Genomic DNA, 15,403 nt, shown 5'->3' with positions numbered 1-15,403 from the left:
ATAATTATCTATATTTATTTATCTATTACAAAAAAAGTAAAAAGAATACAATCAAATTATAGAAATATTATATATATTTTTAGGTTAAAATTTTTTTATTGGTATAGACTAAGATTATTTTAGAATATCTTAAATTTCATAAGGACAATATTGGTAATCTTATTGTTCCCCTCAGTCTCATTTCACAAGGACAATATCTTCTTATTTGAATTTTTACTATCTTGATTACACTCAGGGGTGGCCACGGTTCCGGAACAGCCGGTTTCGATTCCGAAATCGAACCAAAAATTAACGGTTTCGGTTACAATTTAGAACCGAACGGTTCTGGTTCTGATTTCGGTTCCTTAATGGTTTCAAAACTGACGGTTTCGACCGGTTCTCCGGCCGATTTTTCGACGATTTCAGTCGGTTTTAGACCAGTTCTGGACGGTTCCGTCCGGTTTCAAATGGAACTAGAACTGTCGGTTCCAACTGGAGCCGAAACCGCCGGTTCACGGTTCCAAAACTGATGGAACTGGAATTGAACCGGTTTGAACCGGTTTCGATTCCCACCAGTTCGGAACAATGGTTCTGGTTCCAAAAACTGGATTTTGGCCGCCCCTAATTACACTTTGGGCTAAATTTTCCAATTATGCATGTACGGATAATGTGTGCCATGCAATTTGACCTTGATTCTCTGACAGTTTCTACATATTTTTGTTGATTCTTGTGTCAGCAAAGCATGCTTTTGTGCATCTTGCTCTGGTTATTGGTAGAGAATTGAGAATCTTTACAGTTCCAGCAGATGAATCCAACAATTCGCCTGCAGATTTGAAGACTGCATATTGACGAGAGTTTGTATGAACTCGATTTACGAGAGTTTCTATATATTTTATTAGTTTGGTTCATAATCGGGCCATAAACTCGGTTTAAACAAGTCAATCTTGATTAAAAAAGTGAAATGTAAATGATGGTTAACCTTTTCATATCGTGCGTGAAGTTTTTTTAATATAATATAAATGAGAGTTAATGGAGGTCAAATATAATATTTATTAATCTCTATAATCTTTTTAATTTTTTTTTTTATGAATTGATTTGGTATATAATCGGACTTATAAACCATGTGTAACAAAGGCTTATTACTTTTCTTAATTAAATACTGATTCTTGGATTAGATACTGAAACATTAAGATCATAAAAAACTATACATAATTAACCTCTTGTTCCTTTTTATTATAAATTTGCACACATTATTATTATTATTATTATTATTATTATTATTGTCATTAAATATAAAATGATATTAAATTAATATTATTAAATCTAATATTTACTACTAGGTGTCTGTTCAACATGTCTAAATCACTCGATAGCTGTCTATAAATTTTAGCGTGAAGTGTTCTATAGGGAAGGGGATATAAAAACATAAAAGAATAAATAAAAGAAATTTCTATTAATCTATTCCTCTAAGTCTAATGTTAATAAATGGTACCAGACCTTCCATTTCTAACGGATGCAATAAAATGGGCTTTGTCACATTATAGGTTCCAGCTGAAAGAAATATGGTTGGAATGTATTCGCCCAACCTATGAATTTATTTATCATGTTTGGTTGCATGGTTGTAAATTTGTAAAATCATACAAATTACAAGAACTTTTATTTCTGTAATAATTGTAAGAAAATTAAGAAATATGAGATCAATCACCATGATATTCAAAGAATGCAGAACAGCAAGAACACAGTCATTAAGCATTATATAAGAAATCATAATAAATTACAAGAAACAAAAAATTATAATCAAGAAATAAAAAAGAACTCTCCAATTATCTCAATGCAGCCGGTATGATTCCTTCCTTAACCTTTTTCTACTTTATGTATGATGCTGGCAAAGTTGCAGACCAGATATTGCTGCTTTTTTTTGTAATCTTCAAACTCTTTTTTTTTTTTTTTCTTTTTAAAATGTGAATCTCTCTGTTTCGATATCCATATGCACAAATTTTATGATTTTTTTTTTTTGCTAATTAATTAATCTTCAACTGCTATACAATTTGACTGATTTTTCCAATAATTCGCAGTTATTTCCTGGAATTTCTTTCACTCTTGATCCGTTCTTGTATATCTTGAAGGATGGAAGAGATATTACATTCTCTGACTTTGCTAAGTAGGGATGGTCTTCTACCTCCACCTGCAATTATAATTACAATAACATACAGTTATACAGTTCTATCTAAAAAGCTGTTGCTGAAGGTAGCCTTAAAAGGGAAAATGTCGATGCAGTAACTGTTTTAAACTTTAACTGATATGCAAATGATTATCAGCTATAGATAGATCAAGACTGCTGAACTTTGGGAAGATAAAGGACCATAATTACCGGTTAATTGCTTCTTTTTACAAAAATTATATTCTTTGAATCATTGTGATTAATTATGATATGATATGTTATTCTCTTTTACTTGATTATGTAGAGGGAAAAGTTTCAAAATGGTTAAAAGCATTTCGATATATGACTGGTTGGTGTGATTAGACTGCTAAAAATTATTTCTATATGGGAATTTTAAAGTCTCTAAATTGATTTTAGGCATCTAATCATTCAGGTTTATAGTTTATTCAAATTCTTGAAGACAAACAAACCTTAAGAAAATTGACAGATGGGAATCTCTTGCAGACTTGCTCCATCAGCTGCAACACTTGCTTATGATTCTCTTTGTTACAAAAAAGCACCACAGACATTCCTGTAAAAAAATGTCAATTACACATAAAAGAAAAATTGATTTTCATCTTCAAATTAAAAAAAAAAAAAAAAAAAAAAAAAAAAAAAAAAAAAAAAAACTCTAAATAAATGCATGAAATGGAGAACTTACCAGGTGAAGTTACCAAGTATCTGAAAGTTTCATTGCTTGATATAAAAACCAAATTAGAACCAAATTTCAAGTCTTTAATATCTTCGCCGCGTTGCTTCTTTAACTGAATCTTAGCCTCGAACAAGGCTCTACCTATTTCCTCATCTGCTGGACTTTCTCTTATTAACATCTCATAATCTTGAATTGAAGCTTCCCATCTTTCCAACTATCAATAAAATACAATAATTAATCCAGAATAAAGAAAAAAAAAAAAAAAGAAATATAAGAATTTACCTTAGCATTGCAATGAGCCCTTCTTAGCCTAGCCTTGCTATAATTAGGCTGCAATGTAAGAGCAGCAGTGCAGTCTTCCACAGCTTTTTCAAATTGATGAAGCTTGGATCGACAAGCTGCTCGGTTGCATAGTAAAATTGAATTGTAAGGCTCATGGTCTAGCCCTTCACTATATGCAACACAAGCCTCAGAGAATTTTGAAGCATTGTATAACAAGTTCCCACTCAATCTTGCAGATGCTACTGCTCTAGCAACTTTTACTACTGTGTTCGCTTCTCTGCTGCTTGGATCAAGTCGAGCTGCTTGTTGAGCCACTTCTGTTGCATCATCAAACCTATGAATGCAAAATTAATTTTTAATAAATTTTATCATATTTATCTTATAATCATTTGCAAATATTATAACAACAAACGTTTTCCTTGTTCAAATAGTCCTGTTCTCTAATAATTGTTTAAAGGAATTAAAACAAAATTTCACATATACTAACCTGCCTGCACCCATGTACACCTGTGCCCCAATCATTAAGAGATGAGAGGTAGTGGCCAGGCCAAAGCACTTAGTACAAGAATCAATGCTAAAATTCGGTCCTCTTCGGTAGGCTCTGTAGGCCTCTTCATGTCTGTGTAGTCTCAATAAGGCCTCGGCTTGCATAGCATATACCTAAAGATTATAAAGAAAAACAATCTTGATTAAGAACCCATTTTGGATTGATGTTGAAACTGTTTTTTCTACAAAAGCAGCACTTGCTGTTTAGTTATTTTGAGGTTTTCTTTTTATTTAGAATATGTGAAATTCACATTAAAAGTTGTAATTACCTTTGGAGATGAATCAGCACCAGAGGAAATTGCACAGTCAGTCTCCTTTACTAAAACATTCCATTCTTTTAGTTTCCGAGCTTCGATGCATTTATTCAGGTGCTTCTGAAAGGCCTGAACCTGTGCAATGTCTTGAGAGTCAGCGCAGGAGCCTGATTGTTTATAATGATATAACGCTTTCTCTGCTTCTCCTAATCTGCATAACACAAAATCATACAAAAAATTACTTTTTGTCATTTCTTTTCAATTCACGAATTAAACATTCTTGACGGAGCATCTACTACCTGACATATAATTCTGCTAAACGGTGATGAGCTCTTTGATAAGAAGGATCAAGCCTAATAGCTTCTTTACACTCAACAACAGCGTCTGTAAGACGGCCTAATCCTATCAAAGCAGCACTTTTATTGCTTCGGTAAATTGCCTTACTCGAATCGAGGGAAATTGCTCTATCATAATACCCTAATGCCTCTTCATATCTCCCTTTCTTGTATTTCTCATTTCCCACATTCTTCAAAATCTCAGGATCCATTTTAATTTTTGACGGACTTTGACATTGTCGAAATTCACCACTGGACTGTCTCACAATGTTTCCCATAACACCATTCCCAAAGCTATTTCTTGCTCTAGGAGTAGTAGTATTAGAATTTGTTTCTTGAATATTCTTATGAATTAGCATTAAATTGCTAGAATTTGCTCGAACCAGAGCTTTACTATCTTTGGATTGCTGACAAGTATTAGTGATTATCATGCCAAGGTCTTTGGACTCACTTGATAATGCCTTCCTTAGTTTTACTTGGCTTGAACCTGTGGATGATGTTGAACTTCTTGCAATATCAATGGATTTTCTGTTGGGTTTTTTAGAGAGATTGGATGTTTCAAGAAAGGAAGAATCAGATTTTGTTTTTGAAATAGGAGGCTTTTCTTTCAAGATAACATTGTTGCTGCTGCTCTCTTTCTCTATTGTTGGCAGTGAATATACAGGTGTTTTCCGTCGCCAGAAACTCCGGCGAGGGAATATTCCGCCCATTAGACCACAACCCAGTTGGTGTTCCATTGGATAATTTGCTGTTTCCGCCATTATAATTCACTCCAAGTTTCTATTTGTCTGCTGGGAAAGACTTTATAAAAACAGAGGAATGAATTATTTCAAAAAATAGAGCAAGAAATGTTAAAAAAAGAGTGTTATTAGTGTAATAAGCATAATGTATACATACAACTCGAAAACCAACTTTGGTTTTAGAAATATATTAGAAGAAAGAATTGAAGGAATTACAAAAGAAATAAAGAAATGATCAATGGCTTGAACATGAAGGATTCAATGCAATAGGGCAACCTTAGAAGTTGTATATTAATGTATATATAAAGTCACAAGCTCTCAAGAGTGGCTTCCAAGAAACTAGCTTTTTTTTTTTTTTTTTTTTTTTTTCTTTTCTTTTCTTTTTTCTTTAGGGTCTAGTCTTGGAAAGAAGAAAAATTTGTGTATAAAAATGGGAACATTCTGTTCATAATACATATATAAAATGTCCAGTCAGTAGTCTCATTAAGGGCCACACGGTACAAAACAAACAAAAAGGAATAGTTGTATTCAAGAAATTGCAACTTAAATGCTAATGATGAATAATAGAGAAGAGACCTATTTAAGCAACCTCTTGGTTGGTCCCATGCATATATGTTAATATGGAAGGTTGCTTTGCTGCATTTAGCATGAAATTATCATGCCAATATGTTATTTTATAAGATCTTTTTTTTTTTTTTTAATAAAAATTATATATTTCCTTATAATATGGTAATTCGTAAGTGGCTTCTTTTTAAAGGACTAGATTTCTTTAATGCTATTCTATTATTGAACTTCTGCTTCACATATTTATTAGCACATGCTAAAGAATGTATATTTGGACCAGGTTAAGAGAATGTATTTTCCTCCTGAATCTCATAATTTCATATAAATACCTAGTTTTTTACTTATTAATTTAAAAATAATCTTAATATCAGTGACGGAGTCTAGATTTAGCGGTCGGAGGACTGATTTCTTTTTTCAAAACTTAGGAGGGCAAGATTTTAAAAGATAAATTCATAATTTCAAAAAGGAAATTTGGATTAGGTGGTGGGATTACTCCTGGCTCCCTCCTTCCACCTTTGCTTAAAACATAAAACATTATAGAAGAATGGAGTTGCAATAGACATTTTAAAATTATTAATTCACAAATAACAAAATGAAAAATGAAAAGTTTTGCTAGCAGATTAAAAAGATTGATGCTCTCTTGAGAAATTCAACTATATAAGGGTTAATTAGATTAAGTTGACTTGCAAGTCAAAAATGTATATACATACAATGCAAAAAGCATTAAAAAGAAGGAAATGAGAGGGCATACTTACAATTTTTTTTTTTCCATTTCTTTTTCATAATTAAAAGGAAGAATAAAGAAAAAAAGAACAAGATTGTCTTTGGATTAGTTGTCTCTTTTAACGTATGGTTGGGAATTTCACACATTTAGGTCTTAATTTCATTTTTCATCTGTATTCCAATTTCAACTTAAATCGGCTCATCATTTCAAATCTAATGGATTCAATTGGCCAAAATTAGTCACAATAACATCATAACATATAGTACATGAGAGAGCGACAGTGACCAAATTGCGTATATCAGACATGTTTTATACATGTAGCTGGTTACAACTTACAACTTCTCTTTGAAATATTATTTTTTGTCCTTTAATGGAAACCACAATCTTTAACTAACAAGTGAAATAATTTATAGCAACATCAAAACATCTTTTATTAACCAATAAGATGAGGATTATGATAATAAGCAACAACAATCCTCTGAAGAGTGAGAATATAAGTTAGATCCATTGAAATCACACTTTACAAGATGTTAAAAATATTTATTCTCTACATCTCAAGACGGATTACACCTCCTGATTATAAAAAAAAAAAATGAAAATTTTAATCACCTATCAAGTGGCCGTTGCACATTGAAATAATAAGGGTCAGTTGACTCTTTTTATGTAAATTTTTTTCAAATATTTTATATATATTTACTTCAGAAAATTTTTTTTTCCCTAAAATCGCCAAAGAAATTTTAATATTGAGTTGTCCATTTTCATAGAAATTTTCTGATAGGCAATTGGGGTTGCCAAGGAGTTAAATAAATATTTGGCATGGACCACATGACCAGCTGTGTTTGTTAATTGTTGGACCTGATCATTTTCCTATTCCTTTGCTTCTTTCTCTTTGTAGTCACTTTCACCTTTTGTTCTATTGGATCGGCCGCAGTTATTGGTTGTCGTTTTATGTGATAGAAATAGTCGTAAAAGGTATAATTATGGGATATTATTAATTCGAGAAATTCAAAGAAACGACAACCCTCAATCTAAAACATAGCAGTACCAATAGTCGGTGCTGTCTAATAACTAGTAATCGACTTGACAGTTATTAAGTACCACCAGCAATAACCTGCACCGTTTAGAGCACGGTAAAAAAGGTGAAAATTACTGTTAAAAATATAGTTGTTATTCAGAGTTTCATGTTCTAGATGTTGAGTGTAGTGAAAGAGTTGACAATGAGAAACTAAAAATTATTAGAATTTTTCAATGTCAACTTATGGTGTGATCCTAATAATGTGATTAAGGATTTTGTTAAACATAGTCAGTCACTTGCCTTTGATTAAGGTCATTTAATTAAAGTCAACTAAATCACAAAAATCTTAAATTGATTGTCCAATGATGGGTATTGGATTCTGCTGATTGTTTAATTCCCTTCCAAAGAATTTTGCATAGCTTATTATTGATAAACATTTAAACTTTTTTTTTTTGTTTTATATTGTTTTTTTTTTTTAATAAATAATCAATAAATACATAATATAAAAGAAAAACATATCATTTATCGTAAGTCCGTCTAGACTAATATAATTAGTAACTTTATAAATAAATATAGATTTACATAAATTCACTCCCACCCACTTTATTTGCCGACAAAAACGGAAATTTCCCTCCCTCAATTTACTGTTAAGAGCTGAAGAGTAGAGAAAGGGAGGGAAGTTGGAGGACAAAGTGAAAGCTGAGCGGCAGATAATACAAAATCCCCAAATCAAAATTTGAGCTGTCCTGTCCAAAATCGAATTATAAAAGATAGTCAAAGTTTACAACTATGTACAAATTGGAAAAAGACTTCTTCTCCTATCTACCTTGTTCTTGTCTCTACATATTTATTTAAGTATTGAACAGAAATTAAGTAGGCAAATTGCATATTAATTGCCTAATTCACAGATTAGACATGACATAATTTTAAAAGTATCGTCTTTAAACAAAAAATGAAATGACAGTAAGATTCGTAAGTAGTAGTTTTGGGCAAATGGATCTAAGTTTGGTTTTATTGTTTCTAATTGGGAATCTGGCCTAATCTTTCAATTCGAGTAAATTAATAAATCAATTTGTTTTGGCTCCCGATTAATTAGAGATTAGAAATTTAAATCTCAAAGGTAGAGAGTAATCACAAGATGACCCAATAGTGTAATCGTTGGCAGACAGACACAGAAATAATGACAGAAGATAATGTAAGAAAATAGCAAGAGATGAGCGAGGTAGACCCAACTTTTTTTTCTTTCTTTCCAAACATGGCTTTTCAGTCAATATTGAGCCATTAACATATCTATCATATGGGAATATTGTAGTGCCTCCAGTCGGCAATATACATATAAACAATATATATGCTTTAAGATGAAAGATTCACTGAACAAAAGGGAAATCTTAATGGAAAAAAAAGTGTTATGTTGTCCACTTTTTATTATATTTTTTTTTACAAAATCCCCACATTTGTACAAGACTAATTTTGTTATTAATGCTATATAGTTGTCAAATATATAATTATTAATGTATATGTCTGATTTGAAATAAACTTGAAATGGAGTGGGGTGAGCATGTTTGGATTCTAAGAACAAAATCAAGCTGAATCGATGCTATTCAGTTCAGTTTCAATTGGCTATTCAACAAAATTGTTAAATTCAGTTCATTGGCTTTGATTTTGGTTCGATTTTTTTTCAAAGAAAAATGAATTATAATTAATTTTTTTTTTTAAAAAAAAGCAAATTTTGATTCAAACTAGAAAAATGAATCAAAACACTCTTAATCGGTTTGATTTAGTTTTATATCAAAATTAATTTTTTTAATAAGTCGAAAATTATGGTTTCAGTTATTTTAATTCGGTCGAATTTTTGTTTCTAAAGTTTGATTTTTCAAATAGAGGTTACGGTTTCATTAAATTAAATGCTCCATCTTAAAATAGACTCCTTTCCAATAATGGAAAAAGGTAAAAAACAAAATGTAGCTCTTTTCACAATCAAGAATTAAAAATTGACCCTAAATATATTTGTTTTCTATGGCCAAAGGATAGGTCTGAGTGCATGTAGTAATTTCCATATATCTTTATCATTTGTTACTACAGCTAGCTCAATTGGACAATAATATATTACTTGATGGAGGTTCCTCCGCACGTTGAAAATCTTAAAAGTGAAGGCAGGATTGAATGGCACATGAGACTTACTTAACGTAGCAAAAAGCTTGGAAAAGGATGCGTAGAGGGAATGGAAAGGACTGCACGTGCATTTTAAGCGAAGGAAAACACGTGGTCACGTGATCCAATGCCACCTTGAACTACCCATGCTTGAGGACTAAGCTTTATCTCTTTGGTTTTTGCTTCACATAAGGATCAGCTCGTCTGCTCCTCAACAAGACATTCTGCTCATTTATATGATAAGAAACCACAACACATGCTCAACTCAACAATTTTAGCGGGGATTAAGCTCAACAATGTTATCTTTTCTAATGCGAGTCTGGAGTAGAATCATCTGAAAAAATTATTAAGTTATGATAATAGAAATTCGAACTCAACCTTAAAATTTTGATGTTAAAGTTAAAGAAGCTAATAAATTATAAGAAGACTTCAGATCTTTGCAAAGACCTTGGACAGAGACTGAATTTCTTTTTTTTTTTTTTTTTTTCTATTTTTAAGAATGTTTTTGCTGTTGGAACAGTTGCGAAAAGTTTTCATTCATAAGTAGTAGGTTAACATGCTTGAGTTTAATTCGCGAGAAAGTGAAAAAGATACCAACTTCAAAATTAAATTAGTTTAATACGCATATAAGGATAGTTGTAGGGAAAAAAAAAAAATTGTTCACATCAATAGCAGCTCTTAAAATCTCACAAAGCTTTTAACATAAAAAAGTTTGTAGCATCCTGAATTTTAAAATGACATTGTTGCACCTTCAACCTCTGTTTTTGTAATAATCTCATCATTTCTCATGTTAGAAACAATAAATTTTTAAAGTTTTTTAATTTTTATATGCAAAAAAATTGATTAGATATGTGGTTAATACAACTTTTGAAACAATAATTTTATATTTTTAATTATCCAATAAGTTTTTAACCGATTTAATTTTATAAATTGAAGTATTTAATAGGTATAATTTTATAAATTAAAGTGTTTATTGAGTCAAAGTAAAAATTGAGGATACTATATATAAAATTTTTCATAAAAATACAATATAAAAATTGAGAGTATCACAAAAGTTTTCGTAAAAGTATATCGGTAAATTTAGCAATGAGGCTAAAATTCATGGTTCATGGGGTGGATGGTAGTTATTTTTTTGTATATTTTTGGGCGTTCATGACCTGAAAAGTTGGGCCATTTTTAATAACCCAAAACACTAAATTTTATTTTATTTTATTTTTAATTTTTATAATTTGCATGAGGTGAATTTATTCTATTTTAAATTTCTGTTTAACACATTTCTTAAAAAGGAATACAGTGTAGTCTTTATAAATTAATAGTGTTAAAGATATATTAATTGACATGTGTATTTCCTAACTGTGACATATTTTAGTTAAAGCTGTTTAGTAAAGCAATTATACTTACAGCAATGATATTGATTGATAATCAATACCCAATAATCACCATACAATCAAAAAATAAAATAGCCTATCTAAATTTTTTTTTTTTTGAAAAATAAATATATTATAATTTCAATAATCAAATTTAAATTAATTCAAAGAAAAGAGAACCCTTTTTTTCCTGAAAATCAAATATAGAATAAATTCTTGTGACAAAAAATGGTCAATTTTATATCTTTATTCATTTTATATTCATAATAAAAAGTCAACTGATTTACCAAACATCATTAACGAGACAAAATGGGCAAGCAAACCAAAGCCTAACAAGCACCAACTTAAGGCTTGAACATGTAGTTTGGGCTATTGCCTATTGGTTAGGCCATTTAGAGCTAAGCCCAAACTAAATAAATCAGAAATGAAATATTTCAAACTCTCAACAAAATACTTACACAATTCAAAACAAAATACTTCCAAAATCAATAATCTTTTCATTCATCTAAATCTCAAAAAAAATTTTTCTTCCTGCAAAGGCTAGGAAATGCTTAGTCTAAACTTGAAGGTGTGTGAAGGTAAATATGACCGATATTAATAATATGTTAATCGGAATAATAAGTAATCTCACTATATATAAACGTTAGAATATAAATTTGATTCACGGGAAGCATATTTACTGAAACGGCTAAAAAGAAACACAATATGTTGAAGACTTTTGACCTAATCTTTAACCATTTATCCTTTTTTATATTTGCATTCAGTTTTAGCGCGTATAAGCTTTGCTACTACAATCAATATAGAGAAAAAAAAAAAAATCTTTGAGTAAAATCAGAAAAAAAAAAAAAATCTTTTGGATAACTTGTTCCATAAAATCAGATCTCTAATTAAAATAAGAATTTAATCCACTTTATAAACTGATTTAACATAAAAATTAAATTTTTATTGAATTGTCTAAGATTTCTCTCTCAACCAAATTCCCAAAAACAAAGTGGATAAAGAAGAAGATGTAAAAGTTTATCCATCCATTGAAGTGCAATAATGCATTCATCTCTATTGTCCATATCTCATAAAGTGGGAACACATTTGGAATGCTGCATATAGTGATAGTTTCTTTCTTATCCACAACTTCCATTTATAATCAATTAACTGCACAAACAATCATGAAATTTCTGTCCACTTACAATCTGCTACATCTTTATAGTTCCCCTCCTTCATATTTTATAGTAGGGACCCTTTCTGTTGGAAGTTCTAATGGAATTTTCAATCTTTCTAGATTTTATTCTCCAAAAAATTACAGATAAAATTGCAAATCTATTAGTAGAATTTCAATTTAATTAATGGAATTAGTCTAAGTGGAAAGAACTTAGCTCCTTTAAATAAAAGGTCGAACATATTAATTAAGCCACTTCTGAACTATTAGTCATGTGTTAAATCCAACTGGAAATTTGAGTTGATAAAGAATTTTTCCGTCTGAAACTGATGCTATTCTCATTTTCCACGCAAAGGTGTAGGCTGCTTTTTGTTCAACCACCATATCTTACAAGCCACGAGTTATGTCTTTGTTTTAATTCTAATTTATCGTAAATTTGAAAAAAAAAAAAAAAGTGAAAAATGAGAAAATATTCAAAAAAAAAAAAAAAAAAAAGTGGGGAATTGTAATAGGATGTCAATTAATGTAATGGCAATATGTGACTCAAACAATATCGTACTGTTTTAAGAATGAATTTACAGACACAATAAACGTTTGACGAAGAATTAGAGATTCATGAAGCTAATATATACTCCCTCTTGCTTATAATAATAGGCACACTTTTTCTTTTTTAACTTAGTTTCAAATTACAGTCTGTTTCTATTTTTAAAAAAGGATAATTTTTACAATTTACTGTCCTATTCTATTTAATGTGCATATTATCTATTTGTTTGGATACACGTCTCTCCTCATGTCAGTATGATATTAGGTAAAACTCCTTCAAAAGCGTACTAATTTAATGTGCATCTTTATTAACAAATATATTACTATTACTATTAATCAAATTCAAATTTGACCAACGAGTGTTAGAATAAATGGTTCGACACTCTTTTATTTTAAGTAAGGTCGAGCATTTGATCTTTATAGGTAAAGTAAATACTTAGTGAGAGTACTTTACTCCTTAGTAGGCCAAGCAAATTTGAAAATAAATAGAGTTGTTTTTGTTGCCTTCTATATCAGCAAGCTCCATGACTTTGATTGCCTTGTTAGATTATATTAATATAAGAGTTTATATTATGGGGTTTTTTTTTTTTTTAAAAAAAAATAATGGTCTAAGCATAATAATCATATTTTCTTAATTTGACTGAAAGTCATAATAGAGATAGCATAAGTGCCTTGAATCTGGTTGTGAATGAACAAAAACTGACCAGAAAAAATAACTTTGGTCAACAACATAAAAATTATAACCAGTTCTTAAAGTTGAGAATCGTTGCATTATCTGAATTTTCAGTTAATAACGTATCATATCATTAATCCAAATAATTATTTTGATGAAATTTAATAATTGGCTTTAGGACTCATGTCATAATTGGTGAATGCTTTGGACTAAAGTCAGTCATGTACAGGCTCTACAATATATGAACAACATTACACACACAGCCAATTAAATCCATTAATAAATGGATTAGCTATTATAAACTCATGCTTATCCGTTATTAAATTTCAAAATTATACTCCATAAACGAGAACTATTATTTATTTTAATAATATAATATAGTAACACCATCATCCTTAATAATCCTAAATACATTGGTGGATTATTGGAAAAATAAACATTATAAAGGCCATTGTAAAGAGAAAAAAAAAAAAAAAAATGTTCCAGCAATGGCACAATTAGTTTAACCACCGAGCAACTATAAACCCTTGTCTCCCAACAAGCTATGTGTGTGTTTGTGTGTGTGTCTATATATATTGTTTATATACATGTTATAGAGGTAGCTATCAGCAGATTGATACAACTGACTACTGAGACCTCAAATTTTAATATACGTTTCGTGTAGGCATAAAAGACATGAAGAGAATTCAATTTGGATCTTTAGGGCTGTATGATTTGGTTTATGTAGGGCACCCTTACAGAATGCCCATCGTTCGAAATGCAGAATAATATAACACGTAATTTGAAAATGACATTTTAGCTTCTTCATAATTGCATATTTAGTGATCACTTTATTATTATTAGCATAGCTATATATATAATCATGTGTGAATGAGAATTTTTGGACATAAAAGTGTCATAAATAAAGTATGATTAATTAATAAGTTACATTAACGACAATAAACTGCATTTTTAAATGACTGTATTTATAAAATTAGAGATTTAAAATATAAATTGACCATATTAAAAATTAAAATCTAAAATCAGCACCGTTAATGAATTTTATCTGAATATTTTTCCAATCTGACTATCAATTAGTTTTATATATACACAAGCAAATGGCGTAGACCAATAAAAGTACATTTAACTTTTTTTTTTTCAATTTGGATGGTTGCAGCGAACTTGGTTGTGGGTGAACCGACCTCTCCATCCAAATTATGCAAAAACCATAAAGTTCTTTTCTTTTTTCTTTCTTTTTTTTTTTTTTTTTTTTTTTTTTTTTTTTTTTTTGGGAAAAAGAATAGAATTAAGCATCCATGGCAATGACAAAAAGCAGATAAATGCAGTAGCTACTAGCAGGGTATCAAACATTATACGTAGATGCTTTCACATAGGGTGAAACTGAATCCATCTTGAGTTATTTTCAGACTCACTTTTATTTGATATATAAATGTACATCAAGAATCAAACTTGAAACATGAACCAAAGAATAATTTTATTATATGAAAAATTTTTTTATTTTACATGTTTTATTAATTAAAAAATAAGAAAAGAATATTTTAAAATTAATGGAAAAATTTATTAAGTTCTTTGAACATATAATTTCAGACGAGGAAGATGGTAAAAGATTCTCTGATGTTGCTCAATTATAACTTGGACTTTGTTTCCTTGTTTCTGAGCTTTGACTTGGTCAAAGGTTGATATCTGGTTCTAGAGTTGCTGATATATCATCATCAGATCACGCCTTAGCTACTACTACTATTAAAAAATTAATTTCATTTTACAGAAAACAAAAACAAAACCATCAATTAAAAAACTTGTGGAAAAATAACAAATAATTCAATTATTACACTACAAATTTATGTTTTCTACGAGAATCCATGAAATATTGGACGAAAAAAAAAAATCTAATTAATGAAAAAAAGTACTTATAAGAAAAGACAAGCATATTCAAAAAGAATAGGAATACTTGTAAGAAAAAATTATATATATTACTTTGGATAAACGAATATTTTTCATATTTAAATTTTAATTTATTCTATATGAATACATTATGAAGAAGTGCGAACCTAATATATAAAAGGGAAAAGAATTTATAATAGTGGATTTTCTGGCGGTGGGAATGTATGAAAGTGTTTAATTTCTTGTATTTGTTAATTAACTTTATACCCTTTTCTTTTTGAATTTTTGTATTTATTTAGCTTTTAATCTTTAATTTCACATCATTTTCTTGCTTTCACATTCAT

General features: G+C 29.7%; 1 protein-coding gene across 1 annotated transcript; it reads right to left on the bottom strand.

The window, feature by feature from the left end:
• Window positions 1-1,691: 1,691 nt before the first annotated feature.
• TPR12 (Tetratricopeptide repeat (TPR)-like superfamily protein) lies at window positions 1,692-5,278 on the bottom strand. Its single transcript, XM_012212458.4, has 7 exons — window positions 4,213-5,278; window positions 3,929-4,124; window positions 3,601-3,773; window positions 3,114-3,447; window positions 2,841-3,045; window positions 2,611-2,711; window positions 1,692-2,164 (listed from the first exon to the last, which is right to left on the bottom strand). Exons 1-7 carry the CDS (start codon window positions 5,007-5,009, stop codon window positions 2,012-2,014), a joined length of 1,959 nt encoding a protein of 652 aa, XP_012067848.1. The 5' UTR covers window positions 5,010-5,278; the 3' UTR covers window positions 1,692-2,011.
• Window positions 5,279-15,403: the final 10,125 nt, after the last annotated feature.

The sequence above is a fragment of the Jatropha curcas genome, chromosome 9 (genome assembly GCF_041381405.1).
Source record: "Jatropha curcas cultivar XTBG-Jc1 chromosome 9, XTBG_Jcur_1.0, whole genome shotgun sequence".
Lineage (NCBI taxonomy): Eukaryota > Viridiplantae > Streptophyta > Magnoliopsida > Malpighiales > Euphorbiaceae > Jatropha > Jatropha curcas.
Note: the sequence above shows the minus strand (reverse complement) of the source record. Positions and strands in the feature narration are given on the sequence as shown.